The sequence below is a fragment of the Corvus hawaiiensis genome, chromosome 2, assembly GCF_020740725.1.
Source record: "Corvus hawaiiensis isolate bCorHaw1 chromosome 2, bCorHaw1.pri.cur, whole genome shotgun sequence".
Classification (NCBI taxonomy): Eukaryota; Metazoa; Chordata; class Aves; order Passeriformes; family Corvidae; genus Corvus; species Corvus hawaiiensis.
In genome coordinates, this window is record NC_063214.1 from 58,388,255 (window position 1) to 58,415,625 (window position 27,371).

At 43.8% G+C, this 27,371-nt stretch overlaps 2 protein-coding genes and 1 long non-coding RNA gene across 5 annotated transcripts in view; 2 read left to right on the forward strand and 1 right to left on the reverse strand.

Moving 5' to 3' along the window:
- The window catches only part of LOC125321862, a 111,113-nt gene extending 96,926 nt beyond the window's left edge, over nucleotides 1-14,187 (forward strand). Inside the window, exons 5-7 of the long non-coding RNA XR_007201741.1 lie at nucleotides 9,497-9,704; nucleotides 10,843-10,909; nucleotides 12,410-14,187. This is a non-coding gene — a long non-coding RNA (uncharacterized LOC125321862). The remainder of the gene's footprint in view (nucleotides 1-9,496; nucleotides 9,705-10,842; nucleotides 10,910-12,409) is intronic.
- TRIM13 (tripartite motif containing 13) lies at nucleotides 300-12,931 on the reverse strand. 3 transcript variants are annotated; one of them, XM_048295237.1, is made up of 2 exons: nucleotides 12,850-12,931; nucleotides 300-2,139 (listed from the first exon to the last, which is right to left on the reverse strand). In XM_048295237.1, the coding sequence occupies exon 2, from the start codon at nucleotides 2,134-2,136 to the stop codon at nucleotides 907-909; it is 1,230 nt and encodes a 409-aa protein (XP_048151194.1). In that variant the 5' UTR covers nucleotides 2,137-2,139; nucleotides 12,850-12,931; the 3' UTR covers nucleotides 300-906. The 3 variants fall into 3 exon arrangements, with proteins under 3 accessions (XP_048151194.1, XP_048151193.1, XP_048151192.1); XM_048295236.1 differs by lacking the exon at nucleotides 12,850-12,931 and adding an exon at nucleotides 7,253-7,360; XM_048295235.1 differs by lacking the exon at nucleotides 12,850-12,931 and adding an exon at nucleotides 7,058-7,141.
- A 948-nt stretch (nucleotides 14,188-15,135) lies between the features above and the next one.
- SPRYD7 (SPRY domain containing 7) lies at nucleotides 15,136-24,995 on the forward strand. Its single transcript, XM_048295240.1, has 5 exons — nucleotides 15,136-15,268; nucleotides 16,530-16,646; nucleotides 19,556-19,722; nucleotides 21,412-21,514; nucleotides 23,768-24,995. The coding sequence occupies exons 1-5, from the start codon at nucleotides 15,163-15,165 to the stop codon at nucleotides 23,863-23,865; spliced, it is 591 nt and encodes a 196-aa protein (XP_048151197.1). The 5' UTR covers nucleotides 15,136-15,162; the 3' UTR covers nucleotides 23,866-24,995.
- Nucleotides 24,996-27,371: the final 2,376 nt, after the last annotated feature.

The window sequence follows — 27,371 nt, forward strand, 5'->3', positions numbered from 1 at the left end:
CAGAATTGAAATCTGGAAAGGCAGAGAGGGAGAGGAGAGCAGCTGTTGTACCTGCCACCTCTGCAGGACTAGAGCCCAGGCTGCCTTCCTATGGCAGACCCCTGCATCCCTTTCACTGCAGTAAGTTCTTTGTGTTAAGGCCAGTTTTTAAGAAAGTGTGGCTCCAGAGAAACATGGATCTAACAAAACAGCTCAGTTACCCCAGCAATTCAATGTTGGAAAAGTAAACTGCAAAGTATGAACTATCTGCAAAGTACATACTGTCTTGTTCTTATCATTACCTCTAGAATTTTTGCTTGCCCTGAAGATACATTTGGTATAGAACACGTAATCTGAATGCACAGGGTAATTACAACATTTGGTTATACAAAAAAAAACAAACCACAAAACCAAACCAAAACATACAGCTATTTCAGAGAGAAGTAACATCATCAGATAGAAGCTGGTTCCAGAACATGAATGATGCATGCTGCATTTTGCAGTGGAAGGGCAGTCGTCAGCAAACCTGTCAGCACAGTGCTCATCTCAATCGCAACTCTTTTTCCTCTTTCCAAACGATCTCCCGGTTACACTTTTTTTTAAACTACAGTCTTTTATCTTATTCTACAGTTACATTAACATCAAACTAAGTACACAGTTTTGCCCTATATTTTGGTAAGAAAGATGATTTACAGTAAGTAATATTCCCAAAATCACCACTGAAAGAAGAATCCACAAAGTGTTTTTCAAAGCTCCATTTCATCTTCTGGTTTAGCAGCACTCAAACTATGTGAACATTATGAGTGTTTTGGAATCATTTTGAATCTTTGAATGTTTTCACTGGATGTCTGAAAAGACCAATTAATTTAAGAAGTTCCATGTTTTCTTCCCCAGATCTCTCTTAGTTCTTATATTCCAGCAGACACTTCACAACAGTTTATATTTACACACAAACTGTGCGACATTATCCAGTACAACCAATGTATAGTTTTTACACTTTTCTCTTAGAAGTGAGGCTCCATCTGTCATCTGTTCCCAGTAAAAGACTGCATGATCTGCTATCTCCACGGTATCTGCCAAATAGGACAAGCTAATTGTAAGGAACTGAGATTTCCAGCACTGGAGATTGTCAATGACTGACTCCACAAAGGATATTCTGGTAACAGCAAGAATGAGCAAGAAAATAAGAGAGTTCACTATAAATCTGCGTGAAAAGACTGAGGGAATCTTGAATTTGAAAGTGTTGTTTTCCTGAGGCAAGGAAAGTTTGTCCACATCAACTAGTTTTATTCCATTCCACTGGCTTGTATCAAAGCTCTTCATTGTGGGACTGATGTCCACAGTGGAACAAGGTAAAGGGGTTTCTTTGAGCACCTTGATTTTTTCCCTGAACTCCTGCATCTGCTGCAGAAATATAATGGGTTCGGACACATCTTTGAAGGCCTCTGCTATGTTAAAAGCCATCCGCTGCTCCTGCAGAATCGTGTTCAGTTTATTGATTTCTGGATCGTAGGCCTGCATCACTGCAAGCTTCATGGTCTCAAAGTCAGAGAGAATCTCATTTCGCTTCTGCTCCAGCGTGTGCTGCAGCTTCTCAAAGAACTCCTTCACTCTGTCAGAATCTTTCGTCAGCATCTGCAGAGCTTTCCTCTTACTGGTCTCTAAGGTATCCAGCCGTGAGAGGGCATCTCCACAACGCCAAGTTTCAAAGCCCTGAAACAAGGTTTCAAAAGCCCGCTTCTCCTGGGAATAAGCTTCTTCAATGGAACAGAAAACATGCTTTGTGTGGTCACCACGGGTGGCACAAACCCCACAGATCAGCTGCATGTCTGTCTGGCAAAAAATGTTAAGGGGTTGCCCACTGTGCACTTTGCACACAGGCATTTTTGGAGTTACTTTGATTTTGTTGTACTTCTCCACAATACCTTTCAGGGAATAGTTGACCTGCAAGCTGTTGACTCCAGTAACAGGAGTCTCCTTCCTGCATGTGGGGCACTTGAAAGGGGATGGCCTCCAAAGCACATTCCGCACATTTCCCTCAAGAATTCCTTCCAGACACTTTCTGCAGAAATTGTGTGAACAGGGCAGGACACGAGGATCATCAAACAGGCTACAGCAAATGGGACAGGTGAGATCTTCCTCTAGGAGCTCCATCATATCCTAGGAAAGAGAAAAAAAAAGATGGTAACAGAACTTACAAAACTTATTTCTCCCTCGAGGAGACCATACAAAAACCAATCTCTATTTGAGATACATCTCAGAGAAAAGGATGTACTTTTTCCTCCAGTATCCTTAAGACAGAGCCTCAGCTGGGTTTTTGCAGCCAGTCCCTGTTAACTGTGGTATCTGGCCAGCAAATGGCAGGCACAAGAATGGTGCAGTGCTCAGGCAGAACCATTTTTTTGGACTCTCAACCAGAAATGCTGAAAAAGAAGGCTTGCCATCCCAGCAAGGATTCTGAAAGAAAATAACTCATGTACTGATAATAACAGTGCAAGACTTACTTGCTGATGCAATACACAGAAACAGGATTTGCACAGAAGATACCCAGCCAATAAATATGCCCTTCTAAGATTTTATTACTCTCTACTTGCTCCACTCATCCAAAGTGTCCAGTTCAAACCCCATGCACTGGTACTGTAGACAATACTAAAAGTGACTGAAAAAGCCCAGCTGCAGTATTTCTGCTGTTACAGAATACAGGATGTGTCTTTTTGTTCTACTTGCAAGGCCAAACGAGAGTCACCACTCTTTAAGAAGTTTAACAATTAGCTTTTCTCTTGCTCCTGCAATATTTTTAAATAACCAACTGAATCTGTTACTACTGAGCTATTCAGCACAAAGTTAAAATACTTCAAATAACAGCTGCCCATAATCCTTGATAATTCATCATGAAACAAAACTGCTAACCATTTTTACTCATCTGCAATCATTGGAAATTCAGTGGAATTTCCAATTCCATTCTCACAGCATTCATGCCTCAGTAATTTCTTTTTGTGGAGAGAATCTACAGGAAGAATATTTATCATGTAATCCTTCCTACTGGAAAGTCTCAGTGAAGGGACCCAGTGCACTACCCTTCCCCTGCCTCCAACTAAAGCCAAGTTCTCAGACGCAGACACCTTGTAATTTACAGCATGCTCTAAGAAAACAAACAGCTAATAAAGACTAAAATAGGTGACAGTCTGTATTATCTGAAGCTCTCAAGCACTTAGTTTTGAGCTATAATTAGAAAGATGCTTTCCTTGCATAAATTCCTTCCATATTATACAACATATATTCATATATATGTAATAAAACTCCTTTTATAAATTGAAAGACATCACAGAAAAGTGCATCAAAGTACTGTTGTGACATAAATGCATGTGAATGAGCTCTTAATTAGTTTTGATGTAATTATTAAGGTTTTTGTCCCCTCAAAAAAAAATGAAGTGGAAAATGAGGGAGCCAAGAGGCAAGCTGCAAGGGAAGATCCACGCTGCACAGGACAAGAAGAGCAATAAAAATCAATACCACTGATCCAAGGAAAGCAAGGTTCACTACCAGGAGAAAGGTGAGGTCAGTCCTGACTTTTCTTCACAAAAGGACCAATAGTCCCAGTGAGACTTCACAGTAAAAGCCATTCTTGGGAGGTGTAAGCAAACCTCCCATGCTTTTCAAGTGAGGAGGGGTTGTCACAACCCAGAAATTCAGTAGAAATTCTCAGTGGGCTGAACAAAGACAGCAGTCCAGTGTCAGGGAACTCTTATCCTTTATTATACAGCCACCTTAACTCTGACAACTATCCCACTATTTAGTCATAGAAGTGTTCACTAACAAGGTCTTAACTTTTACAATGAACTTTACCAAGCTCCCAACTCTACCAGCAAACTTTGGCACAGAGCAAGGGCTAAAACCCGATTGCTGCACTTGCTGGAATAAAACAAGAGAGGAGAGAGTAAAGATGGAAAAGAGAGAAAGTGAAGGAAAAAGATCACCAGTCCTTAGATCGCACATCAGTCCTGCCACCATGGACAGTCCAGACCTGGGATCAACAAAAGCCCAGGACTGACACCCTCCCTTCTACAGTTTCCCTAGTGCACATCCCCTCATTCCTCACACCATTTGCTGCTGCTGGCATACGCCTAGCGAGCCCTTTAGAGCCCTCCAGGAAATGAGTCAGGGGAGCTGGGGGCCTGTGGTGGTCCAGGAGCCCCCTTTAGTGAGGTGCCCGGGACTTGCCCCTTCTCTTGCCGCAGGCACACTGAGCGTAAGCCCTCAGGATGATTTATAAGCCCAGCAATGAAAGGAAAGCTGGCTCACAACAGCACTGCCCTGCCTTGGCAGAGCCCTCCCTCCCCATGCCACCTTTCCTGTCACAGCACAACAGTCAGAATGTTTGAGACAACCATGCTTATGTGCTTATGCCCCACCACAGGCGTATTCTCTCTGCTTGTTGGAAAAAAGAGACTTTGGAAATGTTGCCAGCTTTTTTACTCAGGACTAAGGTCAGGAAGCAGAAGAAGCCACCACTACAACTGCGGACAAAATCCCAGAGAAAACGTCTAATAATTCTAACTAATGGGTTTCCTAATAAGCCCACAGATCCCATTCAGAAACCTCATATTCTGTGAGGAGAATATGGTTCTGAAGCACCTCTCATGCTCTCAAAGCAACATTTCCCTTCCATCTTTTTCCTAGTGCTAAAAATAATCAGATGACAGGAAGATTATAACTTTGTCCCTGCACTCTTGAGTCTTCCTCTTTGTGAACAGCTCTCTTTCCAACTTGTGCTCATAGCTTTTAGCCACAGTAGCAGCACAAAAATCAGTTCTGCTCATGTGTTAAGAGGATAAAAACTACAAAACTAAAATGACAGTTTTCCATCTCTTAGTAAATGGAAATGCACAGTGCAGAAAATATTTGCTCTGGTCCATCTCCTTTACCAGGGAGGATTTTACTTTCCAGTTAGGGAGCTGGAAAAGCAGCTTTGCATGCCTGACAGCAAGGACAGCAAACCAACGCAGAAAATGCGTACTATAACACGTTCCATCAAAATTGCAGGACAAACTCTGAAGATTTTCACACTCCTAAAAAATACAAAAAACATACACAAAAAAGCTTAATGATCCAACTAAAACTGTCCTGTTGCATTCCAACCCCACTTACCCAATTACATAATTATGCTTTATAAATACAACTGAATTTCAAAACCCTTATACAACATCATTAAAAACACTGGATTTTTAAAAAAGAAATGGGCAGGTCTACAAGTTCCCCTACCCCTCCCCCCCCCTTACAACACCACAAATGCCAAACCAAAATACCGAAGACTTGTATGACTGGTTGGACAGATGAACTTCTGTCTTCTTTAGACTATTAATTTCAGACAGTAAACTGTCTGTGCATTGAAACATCCCTTAGTAACCTGGTATTTGTGTGATGAACTACAGCAACATTTCAACTCTTCCACGGGGAATTTCCCTGTGTAACTTCTGAACCAGGTTTGGGTGGCCCTGGAATTCCCCACTTGTAGCATGCGGACCAAAAGCATCTCTGGGTACAAACCCAACAGATGTCACCCATCAGAAACAGCAACTTGCACAGTTTTATCATTAGGAAGAAGAATGGCAAAACACATCAAACCATAAAAGCAAAAACAACCACAGTAGCTTTTTCCCACACTCCAGAGAGAAACTCATTTAGCATGCTTCTCAGCACAGAAGTTGGGTTTATCAGCCAGCAGCATGCTGAAAGCAAAACCTGAATTTTACCAGGCTTCAAACAAAACGATAACTCCTGAATTACAAGTTTCCTGCAATGGCATGTAAACGTACTAAATGAGACTTGACCAAGTCAGGCTACATTTCTACAAGTAGTTGAGCTAGTCAGGAAAGGTGTCATCTCCCTTCCTTGGCAAGGACACCAGTCTGTGTCAGGACCCCCTATGAGCAATTTCACCAGCCTTCTGTCAGACTGGTGCATTGAATCAGCCCTAAAAAGTCCCATACAGAGAGAAAGGGAGATGGAAGATCCTCCTTCCAGCAGCAATGATCTTAAACCTGTTAATCTAATGACAGAAACTGCAACCTAATGGAGGTCATTGTATACATTTTAATGTGGAACAACTGACCTCCAGGAGCAGTAGGTAACATAGAATCATAGAATGTTAAAAGATTGGAAAGGACTTTAAAGGTTATCTAGTCCCAACTCCCCCTGCCATGGGCAGGGACACCAACCACTAGATGAGGTTGCCCAAGGCCTTATCTAACCTGGCATTGAACACTGCTAGGGTTGGGGCATCCACAACCTCCCTGGGCAACCTGTTCCAGTGTCACTGCCCTCACAGTAAAGAATTTCTTCCTAATATCTAACCAAAATTTCCATTCTTTCAGTTTGTACCCATGACTCCTTGTCCTGTCACTATAGTTTCTGATGAAGAGCCCCTCTCTGGCTTCCCTGTAGGCCCCCTTCAGTTACTGGAAGGTTGCTGTCCAGACAGCAAAAAAGACCTGGGGAAATTGCCCATGCGTTAAACCTGGTATTTCATGGCCATAAGTTTTTCCAGAAGCACCAGGCAGATCCAACCCGTTCAGACTCCAGAAAGGCACGAAGGCCTGGAGAAATAAGCAATCTGCGTTCAGTGCATTCACAGCCCCACGAACACCGTTTCCCCCACAGGGCTGGACGGTCTGTCGACCGCAGGGGCTGCCCCAACGCTGGCCCCCGCGCTCAACCCATCGTCCCTTGACCTGGCAGCCATTCCCTTGTTGCTCCTGGTTACAACCCCCCCTCCAATTCCAGCGGGGAATCGCCCCTAAACGATGGCACTGCAGCCAGCCGCCGGCCCTGGCCTCCCCGGGGGTCACAGCGCTCCGCCAGGCACGCAGCCCGGGGCACGGAGGCCCTGTTGGTCCGCCCGCGCCCCGCGAAGCACAGCGGGGCTCACCGGGGATGGCGGCTGCCAGCGCAACCGGCGGCTCCGGCCGCGGCCACAACGTCCCCGGGCCGGGCGCTGCCGCCGCCTCTCACAAAGCCGCGGCCTGCCCTCGCCCGGCCGCGCCCGCCCGTCCTGCCGCCCCCGGGCCCCGCTACTCACCATGGCGGGCCGGGATCGCGGGGAGCCCGGGGCAGGCGGGGGAGCGGCCGCCTCGCTCAGCCGCACCACTCGGCGCCGCTCCCGCCCCGGCCGCCGCTCGCCTTCCAGGCCCGCCGCTCCCACCCTGCCGCTCCTCCCTGGCCCCGGCCCGCCGGAGCGATCGGCCGGGAGCTGCTGCCCCGCCGTCCCACCCACCTTGGCCCGCGGCCGCTGATCCAGCCCCAGGGCAGGAGCTGCTGCGGCTCTTCCTTTCCACCGCCTGCCTGTGAGCGGCCAGGAAAGCCTCCGGGGCTGCTGGGAGAGAGAGCCGGCGGTGGATGCTGCTTGCCTAAGGCGGCGGCCGAGATATATACGGGTTTCTGTTGTTTGTTAACTCTGATAAATTACACTTGAGCCTACAGCCCACAGGCGCACGTTGCACAGCCTGAGGAGGGGCGCTGCAGGGTGGCAATCCTGCTGGGCATCTGCCACCTTCCGAAAGCAGTTATTTAAAAAAATAACATAATTTGAGATAGATAACATTATGTGCTTCATAAAAGGATGGCAACTCGTTCCTATTTGCTTTAACGCACTGGTTATGCTGTTTCCTGCTGGTGAATCTCTTGGGAGAGTTAACGAGGCCTGCAAAACCTATGCAGGTTTTCTGCAGTAACACTGACTAGTCCCAGGGAGATGGAGCAAAAGAGATCCCATGTCCATTTGAAAGAACATTATAGTTACAGGACTATGAAACAGTCTGGAACTGCTGAGACGTCAGAGGACCTTTGTGTTGGGTATCTCTTTTGCAGTTCTGTTCGTTCTGTCAACAGAAGAGGTCTCATATCAAAGTTAAACTGAACTTACTGTCGAGTTAGACTTTGTGAAATACTACATCAAAAGTTGTTCCCAAATGTACATACTCTGCCTCCTGCATCCCTTCATTCCCCTACTCCATATCCACTGCAGTCACATCACTCATCAGCACAGGGGAGACTATTCACCTTCAGGACTACCCACACAAGGAACATCACAAATCACAAGAAAAAATCACAAAAAATATATGAAGCTCCCTCACACATGTGACTTATTTCTTCTGATTATTTAGGAATCCGGATCTTAAAAGCCAGTCAATAACATGCCAAGGTTATGCCTTCCCAATTCACTGCAGTCAGTTACTCCTCACTTTCTCTCCTTGCTGCCCCACCCAAGTTGGCCTGCCTGCTCAGCTGAACTTTATGGGAACAGTTTGACCAAAGACAAGCATTTTTGAAAATCCTTTTCAGAGTGCTCACACACTGGAGCATTTCTTCCACTATCCACTGGAGAACAGCCCCAGGAGGTAGAGTTGCTGCACAAAACAACCAAGACCTTCAGATGTATTTCAACACCTTGCTTGTTTCTTCTTAGTTGTCTAGTACCTCATTTGCTGTTTATTAGAAACAAGTAATTCCAGGTAGTTTCCCTCAGCCACCTAAACTGCTTTCAAGTGGTATCCCAAAGCTTGTGCATTTATATTTGGAGTACTCCTTGTCTACACTCTCCCAACAGCCTTTTATATCAAGAATTTCTGGGTCCTATTCATCTTCTCTGTCATTTTTTAGTTAAAGATTAACAACAACATGGCATTTTAGATTTCTCACTCATTATTTTCAAATATTTCTCATATAACTTTTTTCCTGATATATTTTTAGAGTACATTTTATTCTCTATTAATTCTTTAGGCTGGTCCTACTCTGTCTCCTTATAAGTGAAGAAGGAGCTGTATGGGTGGAAGAGTGGTTGCCTGCCCACCTGGGATAATGCCTCTTCATTAGGTCCACCTGAAAATGTTCTTGTCCCTCCTTGCCTTTGATTTCTTCTGTCAAAGATGAAAGCTTAAACTTCTGGGTAAACACACCACAGAATTTCCGTGCTTGGTGCATAGAAACACTGCCTAGCCAGCATTGTACTTAAGTGTCCCATGGCTGTCCTAAGCATGATCAAAAAGAATTTGAGCACTCTTCTACTTCTTATCTGACTGATAGAGTCACACACAACTGTTTTGCACACATACGAGTCCATCCTTCTATACTTTTTAACTCTGCTTCAATAGCAGCACTTTCAGTAGCAGTTTGTTTATGAGCTTGCATTCCTGCATCCGAGAGCACAGTGTCTTCCCAAGGCAGCATCAAAGACCAGTTGTTGAAGCTTCAGAGAAAAACTCTGGCTGATGGAAAAGAATATTTGTAGATCTGTGGAGTAATAGATAAACAAAGCCAAGGGAAATCTAGGCTCAAAGGAAAGGCCCAGCTTGAAAGGAGGTGTTGGGATAAATGCCACTTAGTTATGGAAGGGTTGAAAATACAGGGGTAGAAATTTGGAAGGAATTATATGATAGCGGCAATTTCCAGGTTTTCAACACAAGCACCACGTTTGTTGTAAGACAAAGGGCAGTCACCTACTGTCATGTTTAAACTACAGAGAGAACCCAGATCATGGCTCTTGTAACAAGAACTATGCCAGAAGATTTCTGAGACTGAAGCTCTGCATTGTGGTTCAGTCAGCGACCTCAGAGCTGACAGCTACTACTCTCCTTGCCTGTCCCAGCTCTGCCAGCCTCTGCAGATGCCGTACTGAGCTGACTCCACCCACTCAGCCAGCAGAACGCTATTCCCTTTTCTTTGCCGAGGTGAGTTTTGTGCTGATTCAACAAGTTAAATCAGTCCAATGCAAGATTAGACAATCACCAGGTCTAACATCAGAAGAGTGAGGAAAAGAGGAACAAGATTTTTCTCATTCAGTGGAAGCAAGCCATTAACGTGACTCAAGCTGCAACAGGTAACTCTACCTTGACAGGCAGATTCTCAGGGGGTTAAGCCAAGATGAGACTGCGCTACTGGCAAAAGTGATCATTCCATCCTTCCCCCTTTCCTTAGTCATGCTTTCCTCATGCCTCCTCTCTGCTGGCTCTGACATTCATGCAGCCACATGTTAGGCTAGATCGGCTTGCCAACAGAGCTGAAAGCTTACAAAAAAAAAAAGTTTCCTACAGAATCAATTCTGGCAGCCAGCTGATCCTGCAGCCGAACAAACACCAGTGCCAGGATGAGCCAGTGAGAGGGCCTGTTTTGGTGGCAGCCTACACACACGTCAGCATAAACCAGAAGTGCCCCCACAGGCCATAATTTCACAAATGCTTCCAGCCAGCTATTGCCAGCACTGCTGCCAAAAGTAACACAGCCTTGCCCTTGGCCACACCAGCTGCTCATTCCAGGCTCCAGGCACCCGCTGTGCTGTGCTGGAGAACTGATTGATAAATGTAGCTGGAGTTAAAAGCAGCATTTTTTTTTCCTCCCAAATTTGTATTCCCCATCAGTAAAGCACCTCTGAACCAAAGACCTGTTGGATTGTAATTGTCTCCTGGGTGAAACTCCAGGGAAAAGAGGTGAGTTGAGGGCATTTTACAGTCTTATCCTTGGCTGCAAACTTGCCTTCCCACTAAGGCTAAGGCTTCACATCCCATTACAGAGGTGTCAGAGCATACACAGAGTACACTCCAGCTTCAGGACAGAGTCTTCTTGGAGGACTCTGCTTTACTTCAGCTGTGCTGGGGTGAGCATACTCTCAATCTGAGGTGGATAATGTAGTCACTGTGGGGACCTAAATATGGACATAAATCTGCAAGAGCTTAGAGCAACTTGATAAGAAGACACTGTAAGATAACACAAATAAATAAATTATTCAAAACAGCTCTGCGTATCAAACACCTTACTGATGTATAAATGTTTCACAACTATATTGTATCTGACTACATTTCTTTTCAACAGATACATCTGGACTATATTCAACATTCCAAACAAGGGATCAGAGAAAGCAGTTTTTGTTCCATAAAAGGTACTTTTAATATGGATTGTAGAAATACCAGGCATTAAAAATCCATGAAGGATCATCAGCGATTGAAATGATCAACTGCTGTTTTGAGGTCTGAATTTCAGAGACTGCCTTGATATCTGCAGGGTCTCTGGTGACTCTTATAGCAGTACTGAAAAGCTCTGTAGTTTTGCATACAGAACTTTGACCCACACAGTTAACTAATATTCAGCACTTTGCCAGATTTTTCTGCAGAGGGACGTGGGGGGGAATTGATGATGAATTCAGTCAGCTCCTTAGCGAAATCCTATTTATTTACAAAGAATGTACAGCCATGTCCCATTTCCTTGCACGCAGAGGAAGCAAATGGGAGGGAGAACTGTGCAGCAGTCCAAGTTTGCTGCTCCAGCCAGGATGCTTGCCCAGAAGAAGCTGTCCCTTGGCTTTTTCTCAGGGCCATACACCACTGCTTCTCCCACTGTCTGCTGGCTCTTGCATGGTGTTTCCGGTCCCGGACATGCACACAGGCAAACACAGCTGCAACCAATCTGTGCTCTTGCTGCAGCATTCGCAAGCAGTCCCTAGAAAAGTCTCCCTGCCTTTCCCCAAATTTGTGCTTGCTCATACAAGTTAGCTCATCTTAGCACTTGGCCATGCAGCTCTATGCCACGGGCAGCAGCTTCTAGTTTTTAGCTATATTATGCCATAAAAAAACTTAATTGCTCCTTCCTGAACAAAGCATGGCCAGCATGCCTGTCAGTTTTAATGAGGTTTGGAACTGCCTATAGATCAAAGCTCTTCTCCAGTGGGTTTTGCCTGTATTGCATAAAAAGGAAAGGAGAAGTGACCTCCAAAGCAAACAGAACAACAAGGAACAAAATTAATTTCCATATGTAATTTCTTCTATGATTTGGCAAGCATCAGATTAACTGTGTAAAACAGAGGACTTCCTACAGAATGTTAATCCTCACAAGAACTACATTATGGTGAAGATTTCAAAAGTACAAGCACAACCTGTTTTTCATCTGAGACCTTGTCTGTATCATCTTCCAAACCACAGGCCTGACCCTGGGAGTGGAAGGAGTGCTTTCAATAAACAAACCTTGATTTTCCAGTCCTGCACCATCATTTACTTCTGTGCAAGTTGCATGGAGACATTGCTAAATCCATTCCAACATACATAATAACTACTTTTTTTCATTGGTTTTCACAGATGTAAATGCCTGCACAAAGCATGTGGCAGCAGAGAAGCAAGTCCGATTGGTTTTTACTAGCAGGACAAAGAGGAATTATTTTCCTGAGAACTGATTAGTCATGTATTACATTGTTGTAATGCATGCTGCCACAATGGGAGAGAGCTGCCCTCTCCTGCAAATTTGGCATATCAGGGAACCTTTCTGAAACATACTTGTTTGAAGCCAGTAGATGTACTTTGCAGAGCTAATGAGAGACAGTTGTATTTTGTGAATGAAGCTCTAAGCCAGAGAATGAAACAAGTCAATGACCGTCATTTTCCTTCAGCAGGTCCTCCAAATAAGTCTGCATTTGTGAAATGAATGGGAGTGGTCCTGTTCTACTAGCATGGTTCCCAGACAAAATGTCTCTGCTGCTACTGTTCAAGGAAATAAAACGCTGCAAGCAGCAAACACGTCTAGGCATGCTGAGCATAATTTTGCTTCCAGTGTGGGAGGGTCCAAAATACCTGGCCTCCCCAGTGAAAGAAATGAACATTCAAGGAAGGCAGAAGCTGAATTAACCCATGATTACCAAGCACAATTATACTTCTAAATATTGAAGGCAAGATCTTAATTTCCTTGGGGCAGTTCTTTGTGGACTGTAAAGCTTTTGGTGTTCACACACTCTCTAAGCAGGCTGACAAGCACATTTACAAATACAGTACTATCCTGCTGCAATTTTTTACCTCATCCTTCAAGAAAGGCGTATGAACAAGCCACATTTCTTACCAGCTGACTTTTGCCTGACTTCCACCACACCAGGGTAGTTTCTGCTTGACTGTGTCCGGCGCCAGAGTCTTCACTCAGGGTACACGAACATCTCTGCCACTGTTACTGCACATCGTGACATCAATCTGCCACCAGCCGCTGCCAGGGTGCTCAGGAGCTGGGCTCTGCATCGGCAGGGAGACAGGATGGGCGCAAGGATGAGTTGGTGCCTGAGGCTTCCTGCCTGCCAAGCACACAGGAACTGGAATCAACGTGCTCCAAAGCAGCACTGGCAACTTTTCCAAGCTGCAGCGTGTACTTTGCCGCACAAGGGCTGCAGTCTGCTGGCCTGTAAAACCAGCCTCTCCAGTTAAGGAAGTAGTGGAGCAGGAAACTGGCAGGGAGGCACAGCCAGACGCTGCTCCCCAAAGCTTCATCCCCTTGAGTCTAACAGATTTGGCAATGCTGACTTCATGTGGTGAGATGAGTTTGTATTCCCAGTGCTTATTTTGGAGAAGAAAGAATATAGTGGGGCACAGAGAAAAACGTGGGACAGGGAGTCATTTGGAGCTTGAGTCTAAGTTTTCTTTTTCTTTTTTTTTCTTTTTAAAAGTATATTAACATTTATCTTTTAGCATTTACAGTAACAAACCCACAGGCAATAAAAATCCCACAGTGACTTAAATGAGACTAAATTTGTGACCAACAAGCTACCAATGAGAATCCCAATGCCCTCCATACAAAATAAATAAACATCAGTTTCCACCTAATATTTACTTCTTGGAAGTTCAAGACTAATCCCATTTGGCATATTTTAAGGAAGTGAGCTCTTGACCCCAAATGTTTATGGGCTGTAACAGTACGTCCAATAAAAAAAAGGAAGCACATTTTAAAGCTGCTCTTAAAGTCAGATTGGTTTTAGGCACAATTTTTACAAAGACAGCACTTCACCTCATGTTTCAAGTAAAAGGGGTAAGTGTGACTGATACAGCCCATCCAGACCAGATATTTCTGGCTATGGAAGTTTCTTTTAACAAGAATTTTTGAATATCTGTATTAACCCCCTGGCCCCCACAAGACAGATAACATAGTACCACAAGGGTTACATTACTTACATCATACTTCATACTGTAATAAAACGTTAAGGGAGCATTCTAGGTGAAATGCCACAAAATAATACACCAACTGAAAATAATGAGAAACAGCAATTTAATCCCAAACTAGTTTGGAGAAAAATAAGCCTTCAGATGCAAGTAATTAAGTTACCTGCTGTCTGCAAAACATTTTAGATCAGCAGCTCATGGCACAACGTTTATTTGATATTTTTCTGTAGATAAATAAAAATGTGCAGTGGGCACAGGTCGGCTTCTATCATCATGTTATCAATATTTACTGTGTTTGTTGGAGCGCAGTTTGTGGGTCCTGCTCCAGATGCTGTGTGTGTCGTACCAATGCAGAAATAGACATAGAAATGCTTGTGTAACCCAAAGGCCACAAGTCATGTTACAGCTTTTTTAATTACATAGTACTCTGCCTCTGTGAAAGGGACACAAAGCTGGCCCCAAACTGTGCTTTGCAAAACAAAATGAGAAGTGCAATGATAGCACACAGGCTTTTCACTGTAGCGGTCTTTGCAGTTGAGGTTAACTGAGTAAATTAGGAGAGGTTTTGAACACATGAAGAAGCACTCCAGAAGCAAAGAGTACTTCTTCAAACACTCAGGGTTAAGACTTGTAGCTGGACAGGTCTGGAAAATGAGGAGAAAGGGCAATACACGGCCTGCCAGGCCCGGCTATGTGAATTTTTCATTTCAGTGAGCCCTGCCCGAGTTTTCCAAGAATTAACAAAGAGAAAGGTAGATGGGGAAAAAAAAAAAAAAAAAAAAAGGAAATAAAATAAACGGGGTTCTTGTTACTTGGCACCAGGAATAACTGAGCAGTAAATTTCCAAGGAGTCCCTTCTTAAGTGTGAGGTTCGTTGATGACATAGCTAACACCTGCCCATCATGATCAGTGTCCTTTTTATACATATATATGTATATATACATGAATTATCCTTTCTATGCATGTATATACGTACAAAACGTCCTTCAGGACGGCCTCACGCCACCGCGAAAACTGCGAAAAAAGAGCAGCAGGGGTTGCACTCGTTGTCCATTAGATTTTAATTTCCAGAGGAAAGATGGGGCGTTAATGCTGTTGCTTTTAAAATTTTTATTTTATTTGACTCGAACCCGCGCTCGGTTCAGCGGCGCCCACCCGCCATGTCGCGGCGGGGCGGGCGGGGCGGGGCGGCGGCCGGTGCGCCTGCGCGGTGCGGGGGGTGCGGCCGGCCATGGCCGCCTCCGTGTTCTGCTGCTTCTCCTGGTGCCGGGATGGCGGCGCCGGGCACATCCCGCTCAAGGAGATGCCGGCCGTGCACCTGGACACGCAGCGCATGGGTGAGCGGGGCAGAGCCGCTGCTGCCGCCGGGCGGCTCCACGGCGGGCAGGGCCGCAGCCCCGGGGCGCGGCACGGGGTAACCGCTGGGAAAGTCGCTTTGGGGCTACTTCTTTAGTAGGAATTGGCAGTTTCCCCGGGAAAAGAAATAAGGAAGCTTGGTTTAAAAATTGGCTTAAAGCAGTTTGGGTTTAAACTGAAGTTGATCGGCACGATGGGTATGTGGGGTGCCCGAGGGGGGCAGGCTGCCCGGCGGGGGCTGCGGGTCGTGGTCAGGGTGGGCACGGGGTGGTGGTTCAGAGGCGAGGGGCTGAGCTCACAGAATCACGGAGTCAGCGAGGTTGGAAGAGACCTCTGAGGTCATCAGGTCCAACCTGTGAGCCAACACCAACCACGTAAACCAGACCAGGGCACTTTATGCCACGTCCAGCCTTTCCTTAACCATCCCCAGGGACGGAGACTCCACCTGCAGTTATGGCAGTGGAAATGAAGAAGGAGCCAGGCCGTGCAGAGTCTTGTCCATGGTGCTCTTTTGAGCATTGCCCTTAGCATGAGGTATCCACAAAACCATGCCCGGGCTTTGTTGAGGAGAGAGGGCATCTGGGGCAGCAGCAGCAGAGTGGGGGAAAGAGCTGGGGGGGTGGGGATAGGTACGGTCCGGTGCTCGAGCACAATTGTTAGCAACAGCCTGCCGTGTGCTTGACCGTGACAACAGTGCCTAAAGATTAAGTCGTCCAATGGAGAAGGAAAACTTCGCAGAGGATTTTTTTCTCGCTGTATTGGCAGGCACATTTCTAATAGAAGGACTGTTTCAGAGACTAACTAAACGCCTTGCAATTCCATCAATCATTTCTACCTGATATGCTTTTCCTTCTTGTTGCAGAATGCTTTTTCTCTGGTGTTAGAGACAGAGTACAGGGCTTTGGTCTCACAGTGAACCCTTTCTGACTAAATTGTAAGTTATGCTTCTGATGTGGCTAAGCAGAGGTTGTAATAAGCATGATGCCATAAAGCCCAAGAGTTGAAAATTAGATCAGCTTATAGATTTTAAATAAATAAACCCTAGTGGAAAGATGAACTAGCCTGTAAACAACCTTCCTTCTCTTGCTTCAAAGCACATCATCATAGTTCTCACAGACTAATGAAGCTTTTACTTGGGGCAGGAGGAACACAAACTGTTCTCAATGTTTAGGGGTTTTGAGGGCTGCTTTCAGATTTCTAAAAATGTTTTGAAGTTCTGTGGGGTTTTTTTTCTTCTTGCAGGAACAGATGTCGTCATTGTTAAAAATGGCAGAAGAATATGTGGCACAGGAGGCTGCTTAGCCAATGCACCTTTGCATCAGAACAAGAGCTATTTCGAGTTTAAAATCCAGTCTACAGGTTAGTCAGCAAAAAATATACAACTTGGGAGGTATGTCACGTTGCCTGCTGGTGGTAATATCTCAAATGCTCAGCACATGCATCTTTCTAATTGCATCATTGAACTTGTGAACGTTAGAAAAATTTTTAAGTTGTTGCTGTGTGAAAAAAAATTTCTTTTTTTCCTTTTTTTAATTGTGACTCTAAAATATTAAAAAGAATCGTAAATGTATTGCTAGAGGAGTGCACATACTAACCCCCCACGTTGTTTTGTATGCTGTTATAAGTATGTTTTTCAGTTGGCATATTTTAGAAATTATTTTTGCTCAGTAAATGCTTATGACCACATAAAACATTGTAGCTATGAAGTATTCTTTTAAAGAGTGCAGTTTATCCAGTGATATTTGTATCTGTCTACCCTCATTTGCTTTTAAAAGGCCCTGTTTGCCCAAGCAAGCGTAACACTCCTTGTGCTACCCTTTGCTCTTCAGATCAAATGTGTAGCACTTATTCTGACACTGCCTTATCCAGAGGAGCCTTTCAGCACCTTGTTCTTTTTATTTGCTCCTACAAATATGGTCAGCTTCATTACTACAGAGAGCACTCCAGGCGTGCTTGTATTCTAGCATCAAAAATCAGCCTGTATTTTTAAAAGCTGTTACAAGATGCTCTGAAAATGAAGCTGTGCTTTTCCTAAGTGTGTGTGGGGAGGGAAGAAGAAGGGAAGTGTTAGTCTAGAGACAGGCCTTGTGCACCAGCTGGAGCTTGATGCCAGCACTTTTTGGGTAAGGGTTGTTTGCCTTCAGGAGGGTGGGAGTGTAGGCAGCGTGAACGCAGATCTGCCCACGACACCTTGCAGTCCAACTAGTTGATTAGTTTTAAGCTACATGTAAGCTCATATCAATCTTAACTTGGCAATTTTATTATCCTTTATGTTGGGAAGAATCCATTGCAGGTGTTGTTCATACATGGTCATTATTCACACTTCTTACACTTAAGAAACAAGGGAAATAAAGTCTCGTGGTCTCTGTAACCCATTTTTCCTCTATTCCTGTGCCCCAAGGCAGGAGAACTGTAGAAGACTTAAAATAAATGTGTGATTTCCAGAAGTGTCCCTGCACAATCAAGTAGAGGTTATCTGTGGGGTCACCCTGACTATTGTAAAGTTTTCTGAAGTCTAATCACACTCTTGTCCTTTTCGTAACATGTAAGCATTAGAATAAATTATTCTACAGTTTTGTCTTTTGAAACTAAGTTTCTTGTATTTTTGCCTCATTTTAGTCTTCTGTAGACTAAACAGTCCCAGTTTGTTGGGGTTTTTTTCATTATAGAAGAAATTTTTATACTTCTGATTGGTTTTGTTGTTTTTTCTACAATATCTCTAGTCAGCCTAATTTGTCTTGAGGTACAGTGCTTAAAATGGATGCTCTGCTTCAGCTGCAGCAGCAGTAGATGACCTCATCTGTTTTATACATGCCACACATCCAGAAGTTTTCCACAGCAGTAGAGCACACTCACACTCACCAAGTGGTCTGTGATAACCCCCGAACCATATTCTGTGAACTGGTTACCAAGCCACTACTGTATTTGTGCCTCGTACTGTTCCTACTTACCTGGTCTTCTTCATAATTTAGTAAAAACAGATGCACTTTCTTTATTTCTGACCAGTTAGTCAGGATCACTTTAAACTTGAAGGGCCTCTCAACAGTTTGCAGTCCTGTCAGGTTGGGATTGGCAGCACATTTAATCAACACATCGTCATGTTATTCAAGTAATCGATGGGAATGCAGAACAGTATCTGACCTTGTGCATTCAATGCAAAACCTCAAACCCCACTTGAGTCATCTTTTTTGATTTGACAGGGTGCTACTGATGAGTAATCCTGGAATAGTTTTCTAACCACTCGTGCCTTCGTATTGCTGTAACTGTCTAGACCGTGTCTTCATCATTTTACTATTTCAGTGTTGTATGAGTTTCAAAAACATTACCGAATCAAGGTCTATCATATTAACACTTTCTCCTTTTTCCATAAGACTAGAAAACTAGCTGGAAAAGGAAAATTTGTTGTTTACAGATCCATGCTAGTTGGATATATTTTTTGTATCATTCTACATATTTCTGGGAATAAAAGTTAAGCTAAGTGGTTACAATTCTTCTTTTCAGAGGTACTTCTTTTTCAAGATAGATACTGTTTGTCTTCAGTCTCCTGTGGCTACTTGTGCTGGATCTGGCCAGGATGAAGTTAATTTCCTTCATGGCAGCTGCTGTGGTGCTGTGTTTTAGATTTGCGACCAAAGCAATACTGATAACAATACTGATAACACACCAATATTTTAGCTGTTGCTGAGCAGGGTTTGCACAGCATCAAAACCTCCTCTGTTTCTCGCTCTGCCCCTCCAGTGAATATGATTAAGGTTGCACAAGAGCTTGTGAGGGGACATAACCAGGTGGATGACCCAAACTAACCAAAGAGATATTCTGTACCACTTGTCTTGCTCAGGAATAAATGGGAGAGGAGGGGATTTAGGGAGGTTAGCCATCTTTTGCTTGGGAATTGGCTGGGCATCAGTCTACCCATGGGAGGTGGTGAATGATTGCCATTGCATCACTTTGTCTTGTTGTCTCTTTCTTTCACTTCTGCTTTACTTACTAAACAATTTTTATCTTTAGCCACAAGTTTTCTTGGTTTTGCTCTTCCTTTCCTCTTCCTTCTTTCCACTGGGGCCTGTAGGGGGAAGGGAAAGACTGGCTGGATGGGGCTTAGCTGCCTACCAGAGCTAACCTACAATAGTTCTGGTATTTCCAGAAGATATTTACTGGTGGTACCATCATGGCATTAATTAAAAAACAAATTCTTTATGCTGTCCTGCTTCAGTCAGTCTTCAAAATAATGTGGTTTTTTTTCTTACTGTGTTAATGTCACATTTTAGGGATTTGGGGTATTGGAGTTGCAACCCAGAAAGCAAACTTGAATCAAATTCCACTTGGTCGAGATGTCCACAGCCTGGTGATGAGAAATGATGGAGCTCTCTACTATAACAATGAGGAGAAAAATAGGTTACCAGCAAACAACCTTCCTCAGGAGGGCGATGTGGTGGTGAGTTTCTTAAGGCTTCCTTAATTCCTCACCTGTTCCCAAATGCCTCTTATTTACACCTCTGTGGTCAAACTGCTGGCTGGTTTAAGTCAAATTGTTCGGCTTGCGTCTCCCAGTTTGCAAAGTGCTGGGATATCACTTCTTGTTGTGTTCGAATGGATCAGCAGCCTGGATATGGGTGGACTTCATTCTTGGTACTGATAGGTTCCTAATGAGGGACGGAGTTGACCAGAGTTTGAGCAATAGTTTCTAATGCTCTATTGCAGTATCTGCCTGACTGATAACTCCCATCACAAGGATCTTACATTATTTGAGATAGGACCTCCCTGAACAAATAATGTGCTGGAATGCATTACATGGCTATGTACCATGCCCAGCTGAACTCAAGATCCCTTAGCTGACTGGTTAATGATTAGAAGGACAGAGGGGAGCAGATGATGGGTCCTGGGTAATAAATTAATTGTATTTTTTGCCAAACTTTTGTAGTTTGTGGGGATATTAAGTAGGGAGGGGGGTAATGTTCAGTGGGAAAATGATTGAGAATGAAAGAAAATGGAGAATCTTATTAAGACTTATTTTTTTGTGCCTTACTACTTCAGGTTTCTCAAAACATCTTTAAGTGACTTTGTTCAAAATGTTGTGGTTTTAGTGCTGTCATTTTCTCCATGTCTTCTTACTTATTTTCAAAAATACACGAGAGCAATGCAATGAAGTTGAGACCATTTATCACCCCTACTTTTTCATGCTGAATAACTTGCCTCTTTATAGCTGTGGTTAGAAATGCCATCTTTGGAAGCCCCAAACAGCTAAGGTTGCCATCTTGGGGCACAGGAATAGAGGAAAAACATCTCCACCCTTTACCTTCAGATACTATACTGTCCTTTTAATCCCCTTCTGAAATTGTTTTTTGAAGGGTTGCAGACTGTTCCAGGGTTTGGTGAATTAGTGTGGTCTGAACAGCTTCAACTAATCACAAGAAGAAGTAACCGATGTGTTACTGCTAACTCCCCCGTTTCCATAAATATCAATTTAGTTTGTTCTGTCACAAAAACAAATTCTTGAAGTTCTGAATGACCACACAAATTGTCACACTCAGACATACCAAAGCAGTGAGAAAAGTCCTTAAGCTAACAGATAAGTAAGTTACTATCTTGTTAGTGTTTGCTTTCTGCTCTGTGGTCAGCATATTTATAGCATTGTGTGTGAAACCACGGTCTGTTGCTGCCAGCAGAGTAAATGAACTGAGAGAGGTTTCCTGTGGAAGTATGGAAGGATAAACTTGATTCATAGCATCATTATTTATTAAAGTTGTTTCAATGAGAAGATACAAACAAGAAGATTGCAAACTGCCTCAAAATCATTGAAAATGTTATGTTTCTGTAATGTGGTGAAGTTTGGAAATTTGTTTAGTAAACTCAGTAAGATGCAAAGTGTATTGTGCAGTACGGTGCTGCATCCCAACTGAGCAGGCGTTAAGGAATCCTGAGTACTTGAAAATACAGATGTTACTGGTCATTTATTGACTTCTAGTCCTTGGCAGGAATATGTCAAGTGAGATTTTGTAGGATGCTGTGGTTTGCTTAATGGTGTTAAAATCTGCCTGTGGCTAAGAAAACTAAGTTAAGTAGCAGTCTTATGTGTGTAACTTGTTGATGCTTTTTTTTTTCGTTAATTTTCTGTACTTTGTAGGGCATTACATATGACCATGTAGAATTAAATGTATATTTAAATGGCAAGAACATGCATTGTCCAGCTTCAGGAATCAGGGGAACTGTCTATCCAGTGGTCTATGGTAAGTCAGAGATTTTCAAACTGTTTCACATTATGGACAATATTTTCATTCTAGTTCTGTTTTGTGAGCTGTGTATTCTTCTCACTTAAATGGAACACACATCAATCATCTATTCTTGGCAGCTGCTACAATTAATTGCATGAAAATGCAAACCTGGAAAATTAAAAAAGTATACATTTGCCTCATTTTTAATGCTGCTTAATAGGAAAAAAAGCACTGCTTACTGACTGCTTACAGTGCCCACATCCAGCAAGCTGGGGAGTTGCTGCACTCAGTCTAAAAGTTGAAGCAGATGGCAGACTTATGGGTTAATCTGATTTATCTATGAAGCTTGGTATTTGTGCCTTTTAATTTCACATACTTCATGAATGCCTTCGGTGTTATATAGCAATAGTGTTGTTGTTTGTATTTTCTTGAACTTCCTGTGTATCAGTTTCTGCTTGTTGCCTCTTGTCCTATTGCTTGGCGCCAACGAGCAGTGCCTGGGTCCACCCTCTTGGCACCCTCCCTTCAGATATTCATAGATATTGATGAGGTCCCTTATCTCTTCTCGAGACTGAACAGGCCCAGCTCCCTCAGTCTTCCGTCATAGGACAGGTGCTCCAGTCCCCTCATTATCTTTGTAGCCATCCTCTGGACCTGCTCCAGGAGCTCCATCTTCACTTTATCTTTGTTCCTACGTGAGCCTCATCTAAGTAGTAGCCAAAATATGGTCAAGTTGTGGTGTCCTTCAGCCACGTGATGGCGCTGCTAAAATGCTGTAGCAGCTCCGCGGGATCTCCTCGTGCAAAATCTTCGTGAGCAGCGGAAGAGTTACTGTGTGGTTGCATCTTCCCTGTATTTTGGAAGGGGTGTTACGTAGCATGAAGAATGAAGGTTGCTTTCAGAAAATACTTGGTGGTGTGTTAGCCTACTGTTAATCTTTTTTCTCTGACTAAAGTTCCATGCCTGGGGAATGCACTGACCTTTTATTGCCCGGCTCTTTTTGTCTTCTTCCACAAGTGGGCATAATTTCATCATAATTATAATGTCTCCTACGTATAGCTAAACTTGAAGCCTGCAAGTTGCTTTTGTACAGTACTTACTTGGTATAAACTTTAACTATAAATGTCCTTAATTTAATGTGAACTTCTTCAAATCCTGTGGAAGGATTTGGCCATGGAGAAGAGAGTGTCTCAAGCATTTACCCTATTCAGACTAGAACTATAGATATCTTTTTAAAAGGAACATGATAGATCAAGCAAATGCAGTGTCAAGCTTGAGAAGATAAAACAAAAAATTGGGCGAAAAGGTTACTTCCCACAGCAGCTGTACCTCAGGCACTTTCATGGAAGGGAGACATAAACACTGCATAAGTACTAACTACATAACTGTACAAATACACTGATAGGAGTTTTCACAAAGCCTGGGAGGGAAAAATTCCGACCTTGGCTCTGAGATAGCTAAATTCCAAAATATGGAGATGAGGTTTTTCTTGTTTGAACTAATATTGATAGTCTACCAGATTCATCTCAGAAGTGTCTTTGAAAGAGACCTTGCTTTTCTGACTAGTTGGGTGTTTCAGTTTGCTGGTGAAGTACACAAAAGCGTTGCTCTGAAAATACTCAGCAGTTTCTTTTTTATATTCTGCACTGAAAGTACTATTGCAGGTATGTTGATTATGCAGGGGATCGAAAACTGGAAGAAGTTTTGTAAAAAAAAAACATATTACCCTCCAACTTCAAGAAGCAGTCAAAGAAGCTCTCTTTGGATCATATGCTAAAACTGATGGTTTGCTACCAACCACTGCAGACTTCTGAAACCTTGTAAACTTCCAAAAATCCACTGTACACAGCTGAAACTCCAGCAGAATTAGGAACAGAAAAATATGCACATGAAGAGGTGACATACCTGCAAGGTGTATCTGGTAGTGTCCTTAATCCGTAGATTTCTGGAGAAATAGAGTAGAAAATTTGGAATCAATAGCCTGAAGCTCTACTAACATTCCCAGTGAAATTAGATGTGGGGTTCTCATTGATTTCACCAAGGACTATTACCAAGTAAACACCAGAAAAGAGAGATGATTTTCTCTCCTGGCATACGGCCTTACCAAATTCATTGAAGAGATTTCTTTTAATTGTGTGTATGTAATGGATGTATTGAAGACGTTCTTCGTGGTTTGAGCACAGTCTACAGTCTAGTAAGGTGGTGAAATAGAGGATCAAACTGTAAGTGTTCCTTCTCTAACTCCTCTTTTTTGGTTCTCTTCTGCAGTTGATGACAGTGCCATTCTGGATTGTCAGTTCAGTGAATTTTATCATACACCTCCACCCGGGTTTGAAAAGATCCTCTTTGAGCAGCAAATCTTCTGAATGTCTTCATACTGAGAATTTGCACCCTGCACTGTTACAAAAGCTTTGTCATCTTGAAGCCTCACTTTAGTTTTTTAGGAAACATCTGTGTATTTTTAGTAAGTACTTGTGACTGTTGTCTGCAGAATAAATACGTTAACGGCAACACCAGGTAAATGTGTTGCAAATAAGAGTTTACTGGCGATGTTTTGTGGTTAAGAATGAGTGCTTTGGGGCAGGGTTTTCTCTGACTTGTACTTGATGCATAAGGAGACTAAGGGATATTGCTGTTGTCAGTATTACATTCAGTATTTTGAATAAACTGGAGCTCTGTAAGGCAAATAGTTCTTATGCATAGGATAGCTATGGAGATGGGTAGTTCTCATGATTTTTTTCCCCCCAACTTGTTTCTCCCAGAAATTATGTAATTTCTTTAAAGGATGCAATGTGTTTCTAGTCTGTGATTTGGAGTTGTGGTGTCCCAGTTGTGCACAATGACTAATAATACAATGGCATAACTAGCAGCTAGATACCTTTTTTTTTTTTTTTGGAAAGGTGTAGGTTAACCCATTCCCTCACTCTTAGACCAGCAAATACAACTTATCTGTTTCTTCTAGCTTTTCATTTGCTTTTATTGTGACCAAAAAAAAAAAAAAAATTCTAGTAATACTTTTTTGTTGAACCTTAAAAAGGAAACCCGAACTGTGTTTTTGAGGACCACCATGCTGTGTTACTCTGGTAAGAGAGTACGTACAGGTCACTCAACTTGGGTAAGCAAAGATCCAGGTGAAGGGTATGAGATGTTATGGTGAAGCCTTACATCTGAACTGTAAATTAGATTATTCTCTTATGGAATAGCATATTTAATTTCTTCTTGAATCATTTATAAACGGCTAAGACATTGTTCTAAAATGTGATGCCCTTGAATATACATTGTGAGATGCTATTTTTTCCCCTCTTGTCATATTTAATGTACTTCCTAGAAGAATTTCTTTGTAAAAAAAACCTCTTCATACTGAATGTTTGTGTTTTGGTTTTGGCTTTTCCTGAGTTAATGTGTTTGCATAAATGATTTTATTTAAATATTTTTAGAAATTACCTTATTCTGAAATTTTCAAATACAAACTGCTTTCTCAAAGCCTTTCACCTTAGGATTTACTGCATCTGTCTTAATTCTGTGCCTGTGTTTTCCTCCCTTTTAGCTTTGCTGTCACGTGACAGTATTGGGTAGAACTTTTCAACCTTGTCAGCATTATGGTATAAAGCTCGGGAGATTAGAGTGCAATTTTATCATTTCCCTTTGAAATCTGCTCAAATCAGAGTAGGGTAATGAAAAATAATACCTAAATCCTAACACCTTCCCCCCACCCCTCCCTTCTTTCTGGGCTTAAGTTTATTCCTGATTTGCTCTACCTCCTTCCCCCAGCAGCACAGAGGGACAAGGAATGGGGGCTGTGGTCAGTTCATCACATGTTGTCTCTGCTGCTCCTTGCTCCTCAGGGGAAGGACTCCTCACATTCTTTCCCTGCTCCAGCGTGGGTCCCTGCCTTGGGAGGCAGTTCTCCAGAACTTCTCCACTGTGAGTCCTTTCCATGGGCTGCAGTTCTTCATGACCTGTTCCAGCATGGGTCTCTTCCACTGGGTGCAGTCCTTCAGGAACAGACAGCTCCAGCATGGGTCCCCTTGGGACCTGTTCCAGGTCACAGCCTCCTTTGGGCGCATCCACCTGCTCTGGGTGGGGTCCTTCACAGGCTGCAGGTGGCTCTCTACTCCCCCATGGATCCCCATGGGCTGCAGGGGCACAGCTGCCTCTCCATGGGATGCACCAGGGGCTGCAGGGGAATCTCTGCTCTGGTGCCTGGAGCACCTCCTGCCCCTCCTTCTCCACTGGCCTTGGTGTCTGCAGGGCTGTTTCTCATGTTCTCACCCCTCCCTCTGGCTGAAATGGTGTAGCTTTTTCTCCCACCCCTTTAAAATCTGTTATCCCAGGGGCTCTGCCGCTGTCTCTGCTGGGCTCAGTCTCGGCCAGCAGTGAGTCCGTCTTGGACCTGGCTGGCACTGGATCTGTCAGAAATGGGGGAAGCTTTTGGCATCTTCCCACAGAAGCCACTCCTGTAGCCCCCTGCTACCAGAACCTTGCCATGCAAACCCAATACAGCTTCCACACAGCCTGGGCTTCAGATGTCTGATGCAGCCCTCCAAGTCCCATGTTCTGGGGATTGCCTGTGACCTCTGTCTGAGGCCAAGAAAAATGGCCCTCTGTCCTTCCAGAGGTATGCTGTCTTGGAGAAACTGTGCTGCCAACTGGAGGAATTCAGGAGGCAATGAGCAGGCAGCATGTCAGAGAACATGAAAGGGAGACACACAGGATCTTCTCTGAGTCTTAGCAGCTTGAAGATCTCATCTGTACAGACCCCATCTGTAGCAGGAAAGACAGCAGTGTCTGCCTTGCACCAACAAGGTAAGCAAAACCTCTGGAGAAGAGGATGGGTGGTAGCTGGTGACTCCTGGCACCAAGAGGAATGTTCTTGCCACACCTATGGGTTTACAACTGCAAAACAGGTTCCTTGCCCTTGTAGTTGAAGAGAAGCTAGATGAGCGTGGGGGCCCAGGTGGTGGACGATACCTTGCTGGTGAGAGGAAAGGGAGTGAGAAGGCACTAATAGGACAAGTCAGTGATTAACTGTGGATCTAGTGTTGGGAACATCCCATAAAATCCTAATAGGTTGTGGTAAGAGCAGACAGTGAGGTGGACTGAAAACAGGATGAATGGCCAGGCCCAGAGGGAGGTCAGTGGCACAAAGTTTAGTTGGAGGCTAGTAACCAGCCTCCAGGGTCAGTATTGAGTCTGGTCCTCTTTAACATCCTCATTAATGTTCTGGATGATGGTGCTGAGTGTACCTTTAGTGAGTTTGCAGAGACACAAATCTGATAGGATTGGCTGATATGCCAGAGGGTTGTGCTGCCATCCACAACAGTTTGAGAAATGGGTTGGTGGGAAACCTGCGAAGTTCAACAAGCAGAAGTGCAAAGTCCTGCAGTTGGGAAGAAACAACCCCATCTATCTGTACAGACTGAGGGCTATCCATCTAGGAAGCAGCTTGGCAGAAAGGCACCTGGGGGTCCTAGTAGATAACAAGTTGAACATGAGACAACAGTGTGCCCTCTCAGCAAAGAAAGGGAGTGGTATCCAAGGTTCCATTAGCCAAAATATTGCCAGCAGGTTAATGGAGGTGATCCTTTGCCTCTACTCAGCCCTGGGGAGGCCACACCTGGACTCCTGTGTCCACTGCTGGGCTCCTTGGTACAAGAGAGACAGGGACACACTGGAGAGAGACTGAAGAAGGGCCACAAAGATGATTAAGGATGAAGCATCTCCCCCATGAGGAAAGGCTGGTAAAGCTCAGAATCTTCAGCCTGGAGAAGAGAAGGCTTAGGGGGATTTGATCAATGCACAGGGACACCTGAAGGGAGGGTGAAAAGAATGCAGAGCCAGGATCTTTGCAATGGGCCACAGTGACAGGACT